This window comes from Rhinolophus hipposideros, assembly GCF_964194185.1.
Source record: "Rhinolophus hipposideros genome assembly, chromosome: 5".
Taxonomy (NCBI): Eukaryota; Metazoa; Chordata; class Mammalia; order Chiroptera; family Rhinolophidae; genus Rhinolophus; species Rhinolophus hipposideros.
In genome coordinates this window covers 57,109,982-57,130,217 of record NC_138051.1, presented here as the reverse complement: position 1 = coordinate 57,130,217, position 20,236 = coordinate 57,109,982, and the positions used below count along the sequence as shown (strand labels likewise).

Genomic DNA, 20,236 nt, shown 5'->3' with positions numbered 1-20,236 from the left:
GCAAGGCCCTAGAGAAGCAGTGTCTTGGTGTAACAGCAGTGAGTGGAGATGGAAGTTGAGGCTGGCAAGAGAGGGCCTGAGACTTCCTGGGTGTGAGTGTAGGTTCAGAAGAGCACCTGAGAAGGGCTAGCAGTTGGGGCAAAGAGGAACAGAGTGCAGACTGACAACTGGAGACTGATGGATGACATATTTAATTGGGTACATCTTGGGGAGAAAGGTCACACCTGAGGATTAGCTGGCATATTCTTTTTCTAGGGCTGCTATAACCAAGTACCACAAACCAGGTGGTACTTAAAACAATAGACATTTATTCTCTCACAGTTCTGGAGGCTAGAAATCCCAAATCAAAGTGTTGGTAGGGTTATGCTCTAAAAACTCTAAGGAAGAATCCTTCCTTGCCTCTTCCTAGATCTGGTGGCTGCTGGCAATCCTTGGTGTCCTTTGACTTGTACCAGCATCACTCCAGTCTCTGCCTCTGTTGTCACATGGCCTTCTCTGTGTGTCCGTGTGCCTATATCTTCACGTGGCCTTCTTAAAAGGACACCAGTCGTTGGATTTGGGGCGCACTCTAATAGGATGTCATCTTAACTAATTATATCTGCAAAGACTTTATTTCCGCACACATTCTCATTAGAGGTTCTGGGTGGACACTCATTTTAGGATGAGTCTATTCTAACCAGTACAGCTGGGATAAAGGACATCTTAGCGGATCCTGTACACACCAGGCACTGGCCACCATCCGCTCCACCAGGGAGGATCCTGAATCGAATGACTGAGTTTGCCTGGAATTAATCAAGATTACACTTTTTACTATGAAGTGAAATGGGTCAAATAAACACAGGTGAGTTAAATGATAGAAAAACTAAAGAAATTAAATGTATGTACACGTATGTATATGGCTTGAAAATGTTGCTCCTGATACATATATGTCTACAAAACAAAAAAGTTATGGTAGGATATGGAATTACTGGTGGATTTTTCTTTAATGATGTCAGAAAGTTGTGTTTACAGTAAATTCAAATTAAAAGTTTGTTGTTGGGTGGAGGTGGTGCAGGTAGTGCTGTCCAACAAGGCTTTGGCCATGCCCTCTGGGAAGCCAGGGTTCCCCGAGTTTTCTCTTCCTGTGATCTGGGTGATCTGGGTCATGTTCTGGGTCATGCTCTAAATCCAGGAAGATATTAGTGCATGTTGCTGATTGATTGAGGTCCTCATAAGCCTCCCATCCTCTCCTGTTCTGGAAAGATCACAAGGCATTCTGCTAAGACTTAGATATGCTTCGGTTCAAGCCTTTGCTTATGAGACCCATGTGGATACATGAACGGTTGCCAGGGTCCATAGTGGAGATGTTCCCCTACAGCTTTCTCAGGGTTTGAGGCTTTTGTATTTTTTTATTAGGAAATATTGGGGGAACAATGTGTTTTTCACTGTTTTTCCAGGAACCATCATTTTTTCAGGAGCCATCAACTCCAAGTCAAGTCGTTTTTTGCAATCTAATTGTGGAGGGCGCAGCTCACTGGCCCATGTGGGAATCGAACTGGCAACCTGGGTGTTACGAGTACTGCGGTGCTGTGCTCTAACCAACTGAACCAACAGGCCCCCCCAGGGTTTGAGGCTTTTTAAGCCTGCCCTAGAGAAAGAAAATGAGACCAAAAACCAAGAAATATGAATTCAAATCTAGTTCAATCCAAAGTTAGCCATGTGACTTTTAGAGCAACTCCTTTATGTCCTTGGAGTTTGTTTTGTAAAATCCATAAAATTATATATTTTTTTTGTTTTGGGGGCGGTCTGTCCCCCCTTATTAGAATGTAAACTGCACAAATACAGGGGTTTTGCCTACTTTGGTCACTATTGTAGCCCCAGTGCCTAGAACAGTGACAGGTACATAGCAGAGATTCAATAAACACTTGTTGGATGAATGAAATGAAGTGCAAGATATTCCGTTATATTTTGTTAGTAAATACAGTTGTATTCAAAGCCTTAAAATCTGCTTTCAAGTCATGTGCAGAAAATTCATAGAGGAGTCCCAGTGAAAATGACTGTACCTTTCTTTTAGGGGAGCTCAACTTAAATAAGCCTGAGGGAAGACTTTTTTAACCTCAGAGTGAATAATTACATACTGAGGAGTGGAACAGAGCACCCCAACGAATCTTTTATTGGGGCTATTATGATAAATCCTAATGACAGACACCTCTGACACATGGTTCCTTGTAACAATAGAAATGGGGAGGCCCAGCTTCTCCACGGTTTTGTGTTACACCCACCACTTCCCCAGTCACCTCCCCAGGCTCCCTTTTCCTCTCAGCCAATGTAATGGTGTATACTAGGAAAGAAATGGAGAGTCAAGAGTCCTGCCTCTGGTTCTGATTATAGCAAGGCACTCACTTCTCCGCCCTGGGCCCCAGTTTCTCCATCTTCACGTGTTAGAGTGACACACGTGGTTTTCCTTCATTGCAACTAAGTGACGTGTGATATCTCTTACAGATAAAGAAACCATGGCTCAAAGAGACTGAGAGATCTGCTGAAGATCACTAATTAGAGTCACTCACCAGAGCCAAGCTTTCTGACTCCAAGTTCAGGTTTCTTTTCACTATCACAATGAGACACTCAGAGGATCCCCAGCGCCCTAGCCCAATTCCCTCGCTACATCGGCTCCTTGAAGGAGCAGGAATTTTTTGCTTGGCTTGCTCCTTGCGTCAATCTCAGCGCCTACAACTCAGCCAAGTACAGAGCAGGCACTCAATATATATTTGTTGAACGAAAGAAATGGACGAGTAGAGACATGCTACATACAATTCGTCCTTTAACTTCCAGCAAGTCGCTTGCCCCTTTCTGAATTTCATGTGTCCCACACTCCCGCCCCATCTCCTTCCCGCGCCTGGTTCGCTCCTCCGACCACGAGAGGGCACTGTCGTAACGGACCCCAGCCAGCAGGGAGCGGCGCCCTTCTTGGCCCCGCTGCGTCTTCTCCGGTCGGACGATAGGCCGCCAGCAACCGGAAGTTCCGGAGCCGCCGCGCCGCCGCCGCTGCCGCTGCAGCTTTTTAAGTGCCGTGTTCGCCACCTGGGTTGCCACCGGCGCCGTCACCGAGGAAGTCGCCGCAGCGGGTCGGGAGTGGAGGCGGCGCGGCATGAAGCGGCGCAGGCCCGCACCGTAGCACGCGCCGGGACGGTCCGGGCGGGGCCGGGGCGGGGAAGGTGCAGTATCCGCCCCCTCTCCTTCCTCCTCGCCCGCGAGGCCTGAACCCCAGTCCACCCAGGCCCCGTCCGCCACACGGAGGGGCCGCCCCTTGCGTTCTCCCGGTGCGCCGCCCCTCGCGAGCCAGAGCCGGTGGTCGGGCCCCACTTGCCGGAAGAGGAAGCGGAGGCTTGAAATTCCGAGTCACCCGACGAGCCCCGGGAGCCCCCGGAGCGCTGGCCCCGGACTTCCACGTCCGTTATCTTAACCGAGCCGCGCGGGGTGGGGAGCCGGGGATTGTGCGGGCTTCCCGGTGAGGGAATGGAAGCCCGCCGAGGCGGAGGCATTGGCCTAGGGCCCGACTGGGGCACAGGAGATTTGGACTGAGATTTTCCGGTTTCCCACCTGGGGTTCTTGTCCCCATTCGCTTCAAGTCGATTCCCTCCTTGCTCACTGGCCCCCTCATTCTGTTTCACCCCCCCCCCGGGCATGGTAGATATTTTCCTCTTTACAGTCTTTCCGCACACACTTTCCCCCTAAGACTTCTGTGACTTGTTCCCCCGCCCCACGCACCCCCTTCCCGGCTGTCTCTGCTGGCCGCGTCTTTCCTCTGCACGTCACGGCTCCCAAGGTCTGGCCCGCTCCCTGATGATGAGCTTCTCAACCAGCTGTGGACCCCGAAGGGCGAAATACTTAGGCTTCAGTGAGCCTTGGGGAGTCTAGTGCATGACTTCATTTGGCCCTTGGATGAAAAGTTAAGATACGACAATTTCAGTGGGTCCAAATTTAAGAGTCCTGACTGAAGCTGTTTTCTACCCCACCGTGCTCTTCTCTGAGCGAAGGGCTTCGTGCGTGGGAAGGGGTCTTCATGATTCGTTGCGGTGCTGGCATAATTTCACCATTTTCCGTCTCTTTGCCGTTCAGCTTTTCTCGCCACGTCTCTCGTCACCGGCTTGGGCTAGGAGACCCGAAAATTAAAACGGATAGCAAAGTAACAGGTGTAATCACAGATCCTCCTTTTAAAAAAAGATTTATTTATTTATTTTTAATTTAGTAAAGCCAGAATCTCAACAACCTTACCGCTTCCTTTTCCAGAAAAGTTACCGTAGTTATTTTCGGGATGTACATGGAAAGGAAAGAGCATAAGTGAAATGCATTTAAAATGCATGTACATTCTGGTGAAAATTTTAAGGTGTTAAAGGCAAGTTGGTCCTCTTTACACAAAAACGGCGTGATCTATTATTATAGGTTATTCTACTGAGTACTTCGTTTCCAACAAGCTCAATATGTCTTATGTAAAATAGTGCAAATGTGTTATGTAAAAGAGGAACAGTACCATGCACATAGAAATAAATTTTGTTAATCATCTGTCATTTTTGAGGAGTTGCAATAACCAGTGAATAACCCCACATTTGTATGCCTTTTATACTTTTTAAAGTTTTTCCGTAATTTTCCTTTTAAGGTACATCTGAATGTTAGGATTTACACTATTGTTAGGATATTTTTTTGAATAAATTGGGCTCCACATTTCTGAAATAATATAATTTTATAATTTTAATCTAAAATGTAGGTACAAAATAAGCATTACATGTTAACCAAAAAGACTATTTCTGTACGAGTTTTAAGTACTATCTGTGACTTTAAATTTAATCTTTTTGGCTATATATGATTCATTTTAATAATGATCAACAACCTTATATCTTATTTTATTATCCCTGGTGAGCAGGATTGGATGGTGAGAAAAGGAAAGACTCCTGTGAGAAGAGAGCAGGATGAGCAGAAGGATCTATGCTTGAAGTTAAGTCACTTGAAAAAGATCTCTTTGAATGTGGAAGAGATCTGAGCAGATGAAAATACAATCAGGTAGGCCTCAGGGAAGGGCCTTAAGTGAGAGTTAGGTGGGGCAGTGAAATATATGCACCGTGCTGAGAAAATTAGAAAATATGCTATCCCTATTTTCTAATGTTTGAAATTAGAAAACTTGGGTCACATGTTTTGAGAATGTATTTGTAAGGTTTTTGGAAGTCTGGACATTAAATCACTTAGTTACATATTTGTGAAAATTACTAAAATTAGATATCAGATTATCCTAGGAAATGCAGGATATACATTTACCATAAACAGAGAAATAGTAGTGTCATCTGAACTGTAAAATGTGTGTGTGTGTGTGTGTGTATGTGTGTGTGTGTGTGTTTAGAAAGACAGAGAAATAGTCCAGGGACGTAGTAAAATTTAGGAATATCTGATAAGTTTGCTTAACTGCAATCTAATGCAACTTGCATAAGAGATGTCAAGCAAGTTAATGATAACTCAAGAAGCTGGGCGGTAAGAATACAGAAGTCTGCTTAGCTTCCTGTCCTATTCCCTAGCCCTATTCTCGGAGATCCAAATTAAATACAGAAGTTGAGAAAAAGGAGTCCATTTGTGTAGCTGCTTCTCTCACTTCTCTCTCACTCCATTAGAAATAAAACTAGATCCACTGACTATTTGATATAAAGTAGGCCTCCACTAAATTTTAGGTCGCCAAACAACCACCACTGTCATGTACTGACACGTAGTAGTGCACTGAATACCAGTTGAGCTAAATGACTTTTTTTTAATAAGTTTTATTGGGGAATGTTGGGGGCCTGTGTTTCTCCAGGGCCCATCAGCTCCAAGTCGTCCTTCTGTCTAGTTGTGGAGGGCGCAGCTCAAGTCCAGTCTCCGTTTTCAATCTTTAGTTGGAGGGGGCGCAGCCCACCATCCCATGTGGGAATTGAACGGGCAACCTTGTTGAGAGCTCACGCTCTAACCAACTGACACATCCGGGTACGCCCTAAATGTCTTTTCCTGTTGCGCTGTTTGGATCTTAATCATTGGTGATAAATGCCCAGTTGTAATAATATTACAAGTTGTACACAATATAAAGATGTAATAACATTACAAGTTATATACTTGATAAAACTCCAATGGCTTTTCTGGCCGCTTTTGCTATTGCATTGAAAATGTTAGTACAGTTCACTGTAGCATGAAAAAAGACACTATACTGACCACACAGTTTGGTTCAGTTTACATGTCATAATGTATGCCTGATGGACTAATTCACAACCCACACCTGCTAATTACTTTTTCTCTGTGGTTGGTAGTTCTTACCATGGATTTCTGTTAAGCTGTCATATTGAGCTTTAAAAAAGACGTTATATTAAACATACAGCCATGTATTGATTGTTGTTCTAGAAGTAGTTAATAGTTATGTGAAATTGGTTGCATAAATGCAATCTTGCAGGTCCACAAGTTTTTGACATTTATTAATTAGTTCAAAAAGAGCAGACTGCCCCACAATGTCTGTTTATGTTGCTTCTTTCTTGCAATGTCATAAATAATGCATGTCAGAATATCACACAATGGCTTATAGTAACACTTCTCTGAGACTTTGCTCCTGTTACATTTAAATATTGCAATAGTTAAAGAAAAAATACATACTCTTCTGAATTGTAAAATGAAATATTAATAGATGAAACATTAACACTGTTTGGGGGTTGAACTGGTTAATTGGGCTCAGACTTTCATCAAAATACTGATAGTACAAATGTCCAATGTTTTCTGCATCAAATACTTTGACTAAAGCCACTTGAAGATAATAATATTTCTATCCTCACTTAATCATAGAGTAAAATTTGTATAATCTGTAATAATAGTCTCCTAAATTCCTTATAGTGTAGAGTTACCACAAGTGATCATAAAATAGTGGTGTCTAGGCAAGAGCAGAAGACAGAAAAATTTACTAGCCAGTTAAGTATTGTTGCTTGCTGTTCCAATGAAAAAGAAACAGTATTTATATTATCTTGGATAAGTGTTCTAGGAAGATTATTACAAGTACATTATTTGCAACAATTTTATTACTGTTCTAATTGCTCATGATTATTTCGGTTAGATGAAGGAATCCACATTTATTAAATGTGTCACCTTTTTTAAGTGCAAAAACACTTAACTCCCTTGGCACATTTAGCTTCACAATTGACATGTTCTTGGATGGAGCATAGCAGCCAACTGGCATATGGCCTGTTTCCTTCCAGTGTGGGAAAGAAAAAAGGAATTTTGGCAAGAGATACCTAAGGAGAACCTTTTATAAAAGTTCCCAAAGGGATTTATAGTCACTGTGAAATAGACGTGACCTCAATTTTTTTAAAAAAAAATCTTATTTTCAAACTGAACACAGAGAAGGGGGAGCTATACTTTTCTTACTAGATTTCGTGGCAGCTGTGCTGAAAAATTTTTTTCTTGCCTTCTTGGGGTGTGAAGGTCACTCTCAGACTGTCATTCTGATTAATACAAGAGAAGGCAGGCCTGTGAACAACTTCATGTGCTTTGTTTTTCTAGGAAAATGCAACATGGCAGCAGCAATGGAAACAGAACAGCTGGGTGTTGAGATCTTTGAAACTGCAGAGTGTGAGGAGAATATTGAATCACAGGATCGGCCTAAATTGGAGCCGTTTTATGTTGAGCGATACTCCTGGAGTCAGCTTAAAAAGCTGCTTGCTGATACCAGAAAATATCATGGCTACATGATGGCTAAGGCACCACATGATTTTATGTTTGTAAAGAGGAATGATCCAGATGGGCCTCATTCGGACAGAATCTATTACCTTGGTGAGTATGAAGTCACGGTTTCGGAGAGGAAATGCTTTCTTGATTCAGACTAAGGCTAGATACAATTGGCACTCATATTTTGGTGAATAAATAAATGAGTCTGATGGTTCCATTAAAGGGGGAAAAAAACTACTTTGAAAAACTTTAGTTTCGGTGGTCTTTTAATTTGGGTTTGTCCCATTAACTTGATTTTACTAATAGATAACAACTCATGAATTGATCATGATCTTAGTTTCAAAGTCAAAGTTAAAGATGCCAGAAATTACTTCTTCCTAAAGCTAGTCCAAAATGCCTTTCCTGAGGAATGGTCACATGAGGAACACAAACCAACCATTGGTTTGTTTCCATCTCAACAGCTATGGCTTTCATGTTTTTAAACCAAGGCCACTTTTGGTCTCTTTTTCCTGAATCCATTCACTGTAGATTTAAGGTCTTTCCAAATTAAATATATTAAACCACTGATTTACTTTTTTGTTTATTAAAATTTTTAACATTGGCTTCCTCCCAATTGTATAATTAAGTATAATTATATAATACTTATTAACATATATATAATAAGTATTATATAATTATACTTATATATGCATATATATGTATATATACATATGTGTATATATACATACCTAATTATATATATGTTAATAAGTATTATATAGTTATACTTATGTGATACTCCCAATTATGTAAGTATAGTATAAATATATAATATTTACATTATACTTATGATTATTTTTTATTTTTTAAGGAGATATTTCCTGCAGGAGTCAGTAATTATAGACTCATTCTTTTTTAACAATTCCAGAGTATTTCATTATATAATTGTGCCATATTTTACTTAGACCTCTAATAATGGACATTTAGGTTTTACTGTTTTGCTATTAGAAAAGATGAGGTAACAGATAGCACTGTATTAGATCATTTTATACATGTCTGAATTTATTTGTAGGACTAATTCCAAAGAGTGGAATTGCTGGGACAAAAGGTGCATGTATTCTGAATTTTGATCGATATTGCCAAATTGCTCCTCCAGTGAGGTTGCAGAGTTTATATTCCTATCAGCATTGTATCTGAATATCTACTGGGGGTGCCAAAAAAACGTACACACGTTTTAAGACATGTGACCTACGTATTGCTTTTCGAAGTTGAATTGAATTATGGTAGCAATGTGTAGTACGATGTTTGCTCAAAAGATGGCGTTAATCAAATGAATGCTAGCATCACCATGGGACAGGCAGAACAGTCAAAGAAAAAGGTGGAAGCACAATTGTCGTTCAAGGAGTGCAAGACCATTTTTAAGTGGTATTTGAAATTCGAGAACATTGTGGAAGTACGACGACAGTGGAAGTGTGAGTATGCAAGAGAACCTCCAACACGCCTAACAATTGGCAGCAAGAGTTTGAGACGCGTGGTGCTGTGTGAAGAAATTGAAGTGGCATGTACAGTGATACAAATGGACGCTTTGGTCAGCGTTGCTCAAGCAGTAGCTCGCCGTAATCAGAAGTGTCTGGAGGCTGATGGTAACCACTTTGAGCACCAATTGTAATTGTGACTTGTGGTCATCTTTTGTTGTCGGTATATGTTGCCTATTACAATTTTAATACAGTTTTCATTTCTTAAAATGTGTATACATTTTTTTGGCACCCTCTGTATTTCTCCACACAGAAATCAAAATTTTGATCAAAATAATCAAAATTTTTCTCTCTCTCCCAATCTGACTAGTGAACAGCAGTCTCTCATTGTAGGTTTTTAAAATTATTATTATTTTTTTACTTGCAGTATAATTGACATATGACATATTAGTTTCAGGTGTACCACATAATGATTCAATATTTGTATACATTGCAAAATGATCACCACATAAGCCTAGTTAACCTTTGTCTCCTTATGTAGGTAATAAAAATTTTTTTCTTGTGATGAGAATTTTTAAGATTCTACTCTCTTAGCAACTTTCCAATATGCAATATAGTATTAAGTATAGTCATCATGCTGTTCATTACATTCGCATATCTCATTGTAGTATTAATTTGTATTTATCTTATGAATGAGGTTGAGCATCTCTTCACATATTTAAAAGACATTTGTATTTCCTTTTCTGTGACCCATTCATAATTGTCTTTTTTATTGGGTTGTCCATGTTTTGCTTATTGACTTAAGGCTTTTTTTGTATAATGAGGGGATTAACCCATTGGGGTATTTTCCCCTGAGGTTTAATTTGTCTTTTGCCTTTAGTGACTTTTGTTATATAGATATTTGTGTGTTTTTGGGGGGAGGCAGATTAGTTCAATTTTTAGTTTTCTATAATTTTATATCATATCTAGAAAGGCTTTTCCAACTCCAAGATTATAGTTTTAAAAATCTTTATATATTTTAGATGTTCTGTTTTGTTCCATTGATCTGTCAAATCAAGTGCCAATACTATGCTGCTGCTACTGTCACTATTATTATCATAACTCTAGATATTTTACTGTTTGACAGCAATAGTCATCCTTCATCACTCTTTTTCATACTTTCCTTGACTATTTTTGTTTGCTTGTTTTTCTGTGCGAACTTAAAATTCGTTTGTATAGTGCCTTCTTCCCAATCCTGTTTATACTGTTTAAGATTTATATTTATAAAGTTAGGAAAATTGACGATCTTTAAAATGTTGAGCTGATTTCTAGAAAGTTGTATGCCTTTCTTTTTGTGCCAGTCTCTTATATTCATATGAATTTTTTTCTATATAAATCCATTACTTCAAAAAATTTAATTATACTTTGAACATCAATTAATACTAGTATGTCATCACACTAAGAAAGGTTTAAGAAAAGTTTAGGAAAAGAAAGGGATAAAGGAAAATGTGGCTATTTGAGGGCTCATTTCCAGCCTTTGAGAGGGTAAGCATGGAAGTTACCATGATGCCCTTCCATAAACTACCTTCTCTGCCATTATCAGAAACACAAGGCTGAGTATCTGTTCCACCAGAGTTTCTTATTCTAAATGTGTGATTTAGTTTTTCCTTTCTTACCTCTCTCCTAGCTTTTTTGGAAGTGATATCTTTCTAGCACCTTTTAGGGTAGAAGGGCTTTGTTTTTCTTTGAGTTTTCTTTGGTTCTCATCTTCAAAACCATACTGTGTTTCTGTTAGTTCTCTTTTATATATAGCTCATTCTACACTGCTGTGATCTTCCCATTCAGTTATTGCATCATTTCACAGAATAGACCTGGTTTCTACTGAGTGGAGACGAGACCTCTTTCCTTCACCCTTCCCCAATAAAGGACAAAAGATTTTTAACCAATCAGATTCTGCGTTGTTTTAATAGGAGGACACTTTGCTTTGAAACTTATTGGTGATTACAGTTATAGGATTTTTATAATGAAGAAAAACTAAAATTTCATTAGACCTATGTATATTTCTAAATAAGTAATGATTCAGAAAAAGAAAAAATTTAATAATCTAAAGTCACAAAGCACACTCATTTGGAATCTCATGAGTGTGTTGCCAATTTGAAAGATACTAACAATTTTATGTTTGTTTTGAGAGTAACTAAGATCTGAATATCAAAATGAAACCCTGAACATTTTTCTGTGAAGCCCAGGTTTTATTGAAGAAAATCCTATGGCATATGGCATGTGCATCTACTTGTTAACATTCATTATGGATCCCATAGAGTACAAAATTTCACAGTATCTAGAAGGCATTATATGCTACTACGATTGTAGTAGATCACTGTTTTTTTAAATGGTGAAAAATGATTGTTTCTCTTACAGCTATGTCTGGTGAGAACAGAGAAAATACACTGTTTTATTCTGAAATTCCCAAAACCATCAACAAAGCAGCAGTCTTAATGCTCTCTTGGAAGCCTCTTTTGGATCTTTTTCAGGTAGGATTAGACGTTATTCCTGTGGTTTGGTGTATGTTTTCAGATATGGCATTTATTTAGAAGTAGAAATTCAACTGCGGTTTTATATTTGAAGTAGATACGAATCAAAAGGAATTAAAACATGTTTTTGCATTTATGATCCTTAAATTCCATTTAATTCTTAATATCTGAAACTAAGGAATATTACAATTCAGATATTTTTAACTGCCTTTCCCTTCTATAAACTTGCTAGTTATGTAATTCTCACATTTGTGAGGGGGAATTGTTTACATGAAAGAACATATTTCCAGAAAGCTTTCTATTTAAATCTTAATTGATTTTGTTGTTCTGATACTTAGTAATAACATTAAGGGTTAAATAAAGGTACTAAGTTCAGTTTTTGTTTCTAAATAGTATAATTCAATTTATAGAAAATCAAAGCTTAGGTTTTTTTCTTTACTTCAATATTTTATGTTTAGACAAAATGTAAAGTAGTTGAGAACATCCCAAGAACAAGAGGATAGTTTGGGTGTGATTGTTTGCTCTTCTGGTTCTCATTTATTATTTTTGCATTGAATATTCCCTTAACTAAAATGTGATATTTCTCTTAGGAATTAAAAAAAGGTAACTTCCATGACAACTAATCATTTTGACTGCAACTATTATAATGGGTGTTGTTTTTATATAGGTTTGTGGCTTTTCTTTAAGACAGAAAAACAGTTCCTTATTCTAAGAACAGTGAGTTGAACTAAAATAGTAGTTTTCTCATGGAACAATTGGCAAATTAGTGAGTCAAGGTGTTTTTTTTAACTTTCATTATGGAATATTCAAATCATACAAAAGTAGAATTACATGTGAACTAGTTTCAACAATAATCAAATCTTGGCCATCAGTATTTCTTTGTAGTTCTGCCAGTCCCCCTCACAATCCCTACCCTTGACTTCTCAGATTATGTTGAAGCAGATCCCAAATGTGACATTGTGTCATATACTTAAAGTTTAAAAAAACACACAAAACATTGTACTGAAATACACACAATATAAAATTTACCAACTTAACCATTTTTTAAGTATACGTTAGTGTACATCAGTGGCATTAAGTACATTAACAGTGTTGTGCAACCATCACCACCTTCCATCCACAGAACTCTTTTCATCTTGTAAAACTAACTGTACAAATTAAACACTAACCTCTCATTACCCCTCCACTGATCCTCTGGCAACCACCATTATGCTTTCTGTTCTTATGAGTACGACTACTCCAGGTACCTCATATAAATGGAATCATACAGCTTTTATCCTTTGTGACTGTCTTACTTCACTTAGCATAATGTCCTTAAGATCCATCCATGTTGTAGCATGTGTCAGAATATTCTTTTAAAGGCTGAATAATATTTGTACATATATACCACATTTTGTTTATTCACTTATCCATTAATAGACTTCTGGGTGGCTTCCACCTTTTGGCTGTTGTAAATAATGTAATAATAAATAATAATAATAATAAATAATGTAAATAATGCTGCTATGAAAAGTATACAAATATCTTTTCACGTCACTGCTTTCAATTTTTTTCTAATTAAAGTTTATTGAGGTGACAATTGTTAGTAAAGTTACATAGATTTCAGGTGTACAATTCTGTATTACATCATGTATAAATCCCATTTTGTGTTCACCACCCAGAATCAGTTCTCTTTCCATCACCATATATTTTGATCCCCTTGCTTTTAGTTCTTTTAGGTATATACCCCAGAAGTGGAATTGCTGGATCATATTTGAGAAAATACCATACTGTTTTTCCATAGCAACTGCACCATTTTACATTCCCATTAGCAGTGCACAAGAGTTCCAATTTCTTCACATCCTTGCCAACACTAATTTCTAGCTTTTTGTAGCCCTCCTATTGAGTGTGAGGTGGTAGCTCATTGTGGTTTTGATTTCCATTTCCCTACTAGTGATATTAAGCATCTTTTCATGTGTTTATTGGCCATTTGTAAATCTTCTTTGGAGAAATATCTGTTCAAGTCCTTTGCCCCTTTCTTAATTGGGATGTCTGGGAGTTTTTTGTAGTTTACTTTCTTAATAGTGTCCTCTTTCAATACACACCACCAAAAGGATATGTCCAAGTCCTAAAAGTGTCTGAATGTGACCTTATTTAGAAATAGGGTCTTTGCAGATGTAATTAAGGATCTCAAGATAATACAATAATTGGGTTTTTTTTTTTATGTAATCTTTTTTTTTAATGGTACATTTTGTGTTATGTATATCACACCTTTCTTTTGTCCTTTCAATTTTAGTTGTGGAGGACGCAGCTCAGCTCCAGGTCTAGTTGCTGTTGCTAGTGTAGGGGGCGCAGCCCACCATCCCTTGCGGGAGTCGAACCGACAACCTTGTGGTTGAAAGGATGCGCTCCAACCAACTGAGCCATTCGGGAGCTCAGCGGCAGCTCCGCTCAAGGTGCCATGTTCAATCTTAGTTGCAGGGGGCGGAGCCCACCATCCCTTGCGGGACTCAAGGAACTGGCAACCTTGTGGTTGAGAGCCCACTGGCCCATGTGGGAATCGAACAGTCAGCCTTCGGAGTTAGGAGCATGGAGCTCTAACCGCCTGAGCCACCGGGCTGGCCCCCTTGTGACTGTTTTTATAACTGGCAATTGGCACATCTTACTCTATTCCCTCTTCCACCCAGCTTCCCAACCCCACTCTGGTCTGGCAACCATCAAAATGTTGACTCCCTTAGTGTAGGCATTTATAGTTATAAATTCCCTCTGAACGCTGCTTTTGCTACATTCCTTAAAGTTTTGGTGTATTGTGTTTTCTTCTGTCTCAAAGTATTTTCTGATTTCCTTTGTGATTTTTTTTTTCTTTCTTTGACTCATTGGCTTCTTTCTTCTTATGCCAACATCTGGAAACTGTCAAGGCAGTTAGCTAGTACAAGTGTAAGGCTCACCTCATTTGTTTCCCATTTCTCAGGGATCATTGTCCTTTGTTTTCTAATATCCAGTGTCTTGAAAACGTTATTTCATACATTTTGTCCGTTTTCTCAGTTGTTTCAGATGAAAGGATAAGTCTGGTCCTTGTAACTCCATCTCTGATAGAAGTACAAGTTCGTTTCATTTTTAACATTTAAATCTCTAACCCATTTGAAATAGGTGAGAAGTGGATCTAATATTATCTTTTTGCATATGGCTATCCGGTAATTTCAACTTATATAAAATTTAAATCAGTAATCACTGACTTTAAAAGTCTCATCTCTTTGCCACCTTTTTTTCTTATTAATTTTTGTATCAGCTTTCTTTTTTAGATTTTCTATTCTCTACCATTGTTTATTTTGTTTATTCATGTTTTAATTTTTTTAAATATTTGGGGTAAGACTAACTTTGTTTACCATAATTGATCTTTTTCAGGGTTCTTTGTATCATCTTGCTTGTTATTCTTTCAAATAACAAATTTTAAAATCACAATTATAAATACAGAGATCTCTTGTGAAAGTTAATTTCTTAGCTCTGAAATTTCTTGTGTTCTGATTACTAAGTGTTAAGACATATTAAGCAGGGACTAAGTCTGGTGACATTCAAGAAGAATAAGGGGAGAAATTAAAACATAATTATATACTCAGAATTAGTTGCTCTTGGTTTCAACAGTCTTAAGAGATATTTAAAACAAAAGATCAAAATTAATAAAACTATTATGTTCATTGAATTTGCAAGTATTTTTCTTTTGGAGCCTAACACACATGTACAAATATATGTGTATGTAATTCAACATTAATAAAAAAATGATACAATGAATACCAAAAACTAGGTTTTTACCAAGATTCCAAGGTTCAGTTTTAAACACCTAACATCACTTTAGGTTTGCAAGTATACACTTGTATTTACCATCCTTGAACAATGTTTACATTCAGTGTGCTGGCTTAATTTTAGATTGATTCATTCCTACCACGAAACTCATCTAGACTTCTTTTTATAGTGTACTCCTTGATAGCAGAAACCATGTCTATTTCCTTTATTTGTCAAACTCAAAGTGTAAAGATCTCTTAGTGAGGGAAGCTGTTGATGTAATTTAAATTAGCACTTTTTAGATTTGCTTTTATATTTCTTTTTAGATTTTATGCATGTATCAAGTAATATTTCTAGCTTGGAAAATTCTTCATCATCAGTAATTACAAATATTAGAGATTTTAACAAATGATGTAGGTAGGAAAACAAAAAGAGAGATTTTTGCTCTCAAGTTTTTGTTTGTTTTTTTTTACCTATTTCTACTCAGAAATACTGAAAAAAAGTGAAAAACAATACTATAGCCAAATGAATAAGAGAGAGTAATTCTTAACATAAATTTCAGAAGTATGCTATAATGGATCAGGGAACTTTCATGGCCAAGGTTGAATTAGAGCTAAGGTTTTTAGGTATCAGTAAAACTTGGATGGTTAGAAAGACAAATGGAAGAAAGGGAGTAAATGGAAGAGATAAAGGCCAGGAGGCAGAATGTTACATATTAGGTTTTATGTCAGTGGGTGACCAGCCTGACTAGGGTTTTATTAGAGGAGTATTAGTAAACGTAGTAGAAAGGTACTGATGGCAGTTGATATTGATGACTTACTCTGTGCCAATCATTGTGCAAAACACTTCACCTATTTTTATCAGTTAATCTTCACAAAGCTGCAGTAGATGATTTATTACTATTTTGAAAGTGAGAAAAATTACTTTTAAAGAAATTAAGCTACTTTCTTAAAGTCAGACTATTCTAGTGAGAGTCAAAGCCTAGATTCAAACCACTAGACTTCAAAATCTGTGCTCTTAACTACTGCATGTAAAACTGCTAAGTTATATTTACGTAATGTAGAAGATCTTGAATGCCAAGCCAATGTGATGACACGTAATTCTTTAATGTATATAACAATCACGTAAGGGGCAGCCGGTTAGCTCAGTTGGTTAGAGCACGGTGCTCTCAACAACAAAGTTCCTGGTACGATGCCCACATGGGGCACTGTGAGCTGCACCTTCCACAACTAGATTGAAACAAATACTTTACTTGGAGCTGATGGGTCCTGAAAAACACACTTAAAATAAATAAAAGTTTAAAAAAAAACAATCATCTATAGGCCTTTTACCAAGAAATCTTTCACCAGATTTCAGTTAATCTGCTTAAAGTTGCTAGCACATTTTGAGATTGCTCAAAATGTAGACTCAGGAATATTGGGAGATGCTAGAATTTCAGTGCTAGAAGCAAAAAAACAAGCTTTCAGAAAACTGAAATAGATGATGTCTTTTTTTTTTTTTTGCATTAGGCAACACTGGACTATGGAATGTATTCTCGAGAAGAAGAACTATTAAGAGAAAGAAAACGCATTGGAACAGTTGGAATTGCTTCTTATGATTATCACCAAGGAAGTGGAACATTTCTGTTTCAAGCTGGTAGTGGAATTTATCATGTAAAAGATGGAGGGCCACAAGGATTTACTGTAAGTTGGTATTACTACTTGTTAAATCTGTTTTTGGGTCCTAAAGTTTATTTACATCCAAATCAGAAAGGTAATTAAACAAAAAAAATTCTGTTTACCCATCAATTAAGAAATTTAGTTATAAAGAAAACAAAAAATTTGGGTATTAATTTCCAATTACAACATACAATTTTAAAATGCTAAAACACTTGCTATGTGGGACTATATAGTAAAGGGCATCAATGCCCACTTTCTGAGTAAGCGCTGAGGAGGGTTTGGGAAGATAATGTTATGACAAAGCATTTCATTTTTGGTTCCCTTAAAAGCTTAATTCATCTTAATAAATGGTTTTAAATGTTTTGATTTAGTCCAGGCAAATTCTTTATGTGCTGTTAGAACTGTTCCTTTGATGGAATTGCGATGGTCCTGGCTTTCATTACATTTTTATGAGCAAACTATTTCATATTGGTAAAATTAATTGGAAATGTTTAGTTAATAAAATAATTCAATAAATAAGTGTTTAATAAAAGTATTTAATAAACAATAACTATTAAACATGTTTGGGCAACAAAATTTATGAAGTTTATGTTGTCTTTATTTTCTCTCATCTTACCCTTAGCTTCCTAATTCATAGTAAAAAAATAAATAAAAAATAAGTCCTTTTGTACAAGTTAAGGCATATGAAAGTATATTTTTCTGGGGAACAATTATCATAGTTGACATTTTACTTGGAATTACTGTTCATTTTATAGGAAAGGTGCCTGCAAATGAGTATGTTTGTATCAACCTGTACCTGCCTTAAAATGTTGTTTACTTTTCTAGCAACAACCCTTAAGGCCGAATTTAGTGGAAACTAGTTGTCCTAACATTCGGATGGATCCAAAATTATGCCCAGCTGATCCAGACTGGATTGCTTTTATACATAGCAATGATATTTGGATATCCAACATTGTAACCAGAGAAGAAAGGAGACTCACCTATGTGCACAATGGTAATGCATAGTTCTTCAAATCCAGTTTCCTAAAAAGTATTTTTAAAATGGAATTTGCTTTTGCTTAAGTTTTGAAATTGAAGCAAGCTGAGTGATCCTTATATTTTACATTCAAGTCTTTAAAATTAAAAAAGAAAAAAGCAGAGAAAATAAGTGGTATGTACCGCTTGTTTTAATGTTCATTCACATAGCTCAACAGTAGCACCTCTGATATGATGGTTCTTTTCGCTAAATAAGACTGCCAGAATTTCCCCAAAACTGTTGTCATTAAAATAAAATTTCAATTTAAAAAATTAATCTTGTTTTTGGGAAACAAACAGAAAAACCTAATACTATAAGAACTACCTGAAAATTTATTTCCCCTTTTTGGAGAGCCTACGTACTTTGTCAGAAAAAACAAAACTGTAGAACTGTGTGTATTGTGGAAATAATTTAATTTTTATTCAAGTGAGCATAATTCTAAACACTACTCAAAGTGTAGGAAAGATGTGAATGTTTTCCTGTAAAGCTTTCAATACAAATGAAAGATAGGAAATGAAATAGTGTATTGCTTTTTCTTTGAACATGTGAAACAGAGCTTAAGAATAAACTCCATATTGAAGGCTAGTCACTCTAAAAATTCATTTGTTCAACTTTTGCTTAATCTGATGTTCACAAAGCTGATATATTGCACATCTTCCTTAATAAATTATTTTAGAAAGCAAACAGTTTTTCATCATTAGGATAATCAATATTGTAGAAGAAACCTTTTCCTGAATAATTTACATTGATAGAAAGACCATTGAATTAGAAGTCAAGAAATCTGTTCTACCTATTCAGTCAATCAACAAAAATACATTAAGTTCCTGTGTGCCAGGCAATGTGGCAGGAACTAAGGATACAAGATTGAATAAGACATAGTAACCCTCAAGAAAATTATATATACAAATAAGAAAACAATGATAGGAAGCAAACGTAGGGTGTTACGAGGACACCAATGAGTGTTGTTGATCAGGAAAGGCTTCCCATAATATATGACACCTAAACTGATCTTAAATAATGGCTACATGTTAGCCAGTACACTCCAGGTGAGGGGATTGTGTGGTGCAGAAGGTACTCTGGTGTGTGCGTGTAGAGGCGGTCTGCTGGTCCTGAAGCATAAGGTGTGAATCAAGAAGTAGGGAAAGATAAAGCTGGCAGATCAGAAGAGCCAAGGCAGAGGTAGACTGTATCTCATGTAAAGGAACGTGGTCTCTATCATGATGTGGGGATCCATTGAAAAGTTCTAGCAGTTGAGTGGAGTGGTCAGAATCATTGTAGACAAATTGTTCGGGTATTTTGTGCAAGTTGTATTTAAGAAGCACAAGACTAGAGACAGGGACACCAAAGCTTGACTGTTGTAATTATCCATGTTTTGTGATTTAAAAGTAGAGCACAGGCTAGAGAAAAGGAGGAGGTGTAGTAGAAAAAATGTTAAGTAGAAAGTACGTGGTTTGGTATCTAATGGGTCTCCATGTGGAGTCACGAAATCAGAAAAGCTGCCAATGGCATTAGAAAGATTAAATTGGTAGTTAATAAATCTGGGCTGGAAATCTTTGCAATTTTTTCATGCTTTCAACAAACTTTGAACACTCACTGGGTACTAGTTATTGTACTTAAGGCTGGGACTGCAAAGCTCTAACAAATTAGGAGTCAAGAATTCTGTTCTGACCAATCAATCAAAAATACATTAAGTTCTTGTGTGCCAGGCAACGTGGCAGGAACTAAGGATACAGAATTGACTAGGACATAATTCTGGCCGTCAAGGAAAATACAGAATTAAGGCATTTTTTTAGCCTTTTTTTTTTTTTTCTGTAGAATTGTTTCCCCCACAGAATTATATTGAAGATGGGCAGAATTTAAAGTAGGAAGTACTGAAGCACTGCAAAATGCGGTCTGTACAGTGTTTTTCTTTTCTTTTCTATGTAGGTATGTGGTATATTATTTTCAGGATTAGTATAGTTAAAAATACAATCTAGAACCAGACTATCTACCATTTTTTAGCTCTGTGACTTTAAGTTATATAACTTACCTCTGTGTTTCCCTATCTGTAAAAAGTTTAATAGCATGCCATTATAGAGTTGTTAGGATGTTTTAATGAGGTGATATTTGTGAAGTGTTTAGGACACTGTCTGAAACATAGTA

At 37.1% G+C, this 20,236-nt stretch overlaps 1 protein-coding gene across 3 annotated transcripts in view; it reads left to right on the top strand.

Moving 5' to 3' along the window:
• The first annotated feature begins 2,972 nt into the window (after window positions 1-2,972).
• The window catches only part of DPP8 (dipeptidyl peptidase 8), a 49,351-nt gene continuing 32,087 nt past the window's right edge, over window positions 2,973-20,236 (top strand). The window contains exons 1-7 of one of the 3 annotated variants that reach the window (XM_081049954.1): window positions 3,004-3,194; window positions 4,099-4,172; window positions 4,901-5,037; window positions 7,534-7,803; window positions 11,550-11,662; window positions 16,930-17,103; window positions 17,905-18,073. In XM_081049954.1, the coding sequence (XP_080906080.1) occupies window positions 5,001-5,037; window positions 7,534-7,803; window positions 11,550-11,662; window positions 16,930-17,103; window positions 17,905-18,073 (763 nt within the window). In that variant the 5' untranslated portion in view covers window positions 3,004-3,194; window positions 4,099-4,172; window positions 4,901-5,000. Of the gene's footprint in view, window positions 3,195-4,098; window positions 4,173-4,900; window positions 5,038-7,533; window positions 7,804-11,549; window positions 11,663-16,929; window positions 17,104-17,904; window positions 18,074-20,236 lie in introns of all 3 variants that reach the window. The other 2 variants (XM_081049953.1, XR_013993453.1) reach the window with 2 other exon arrangements.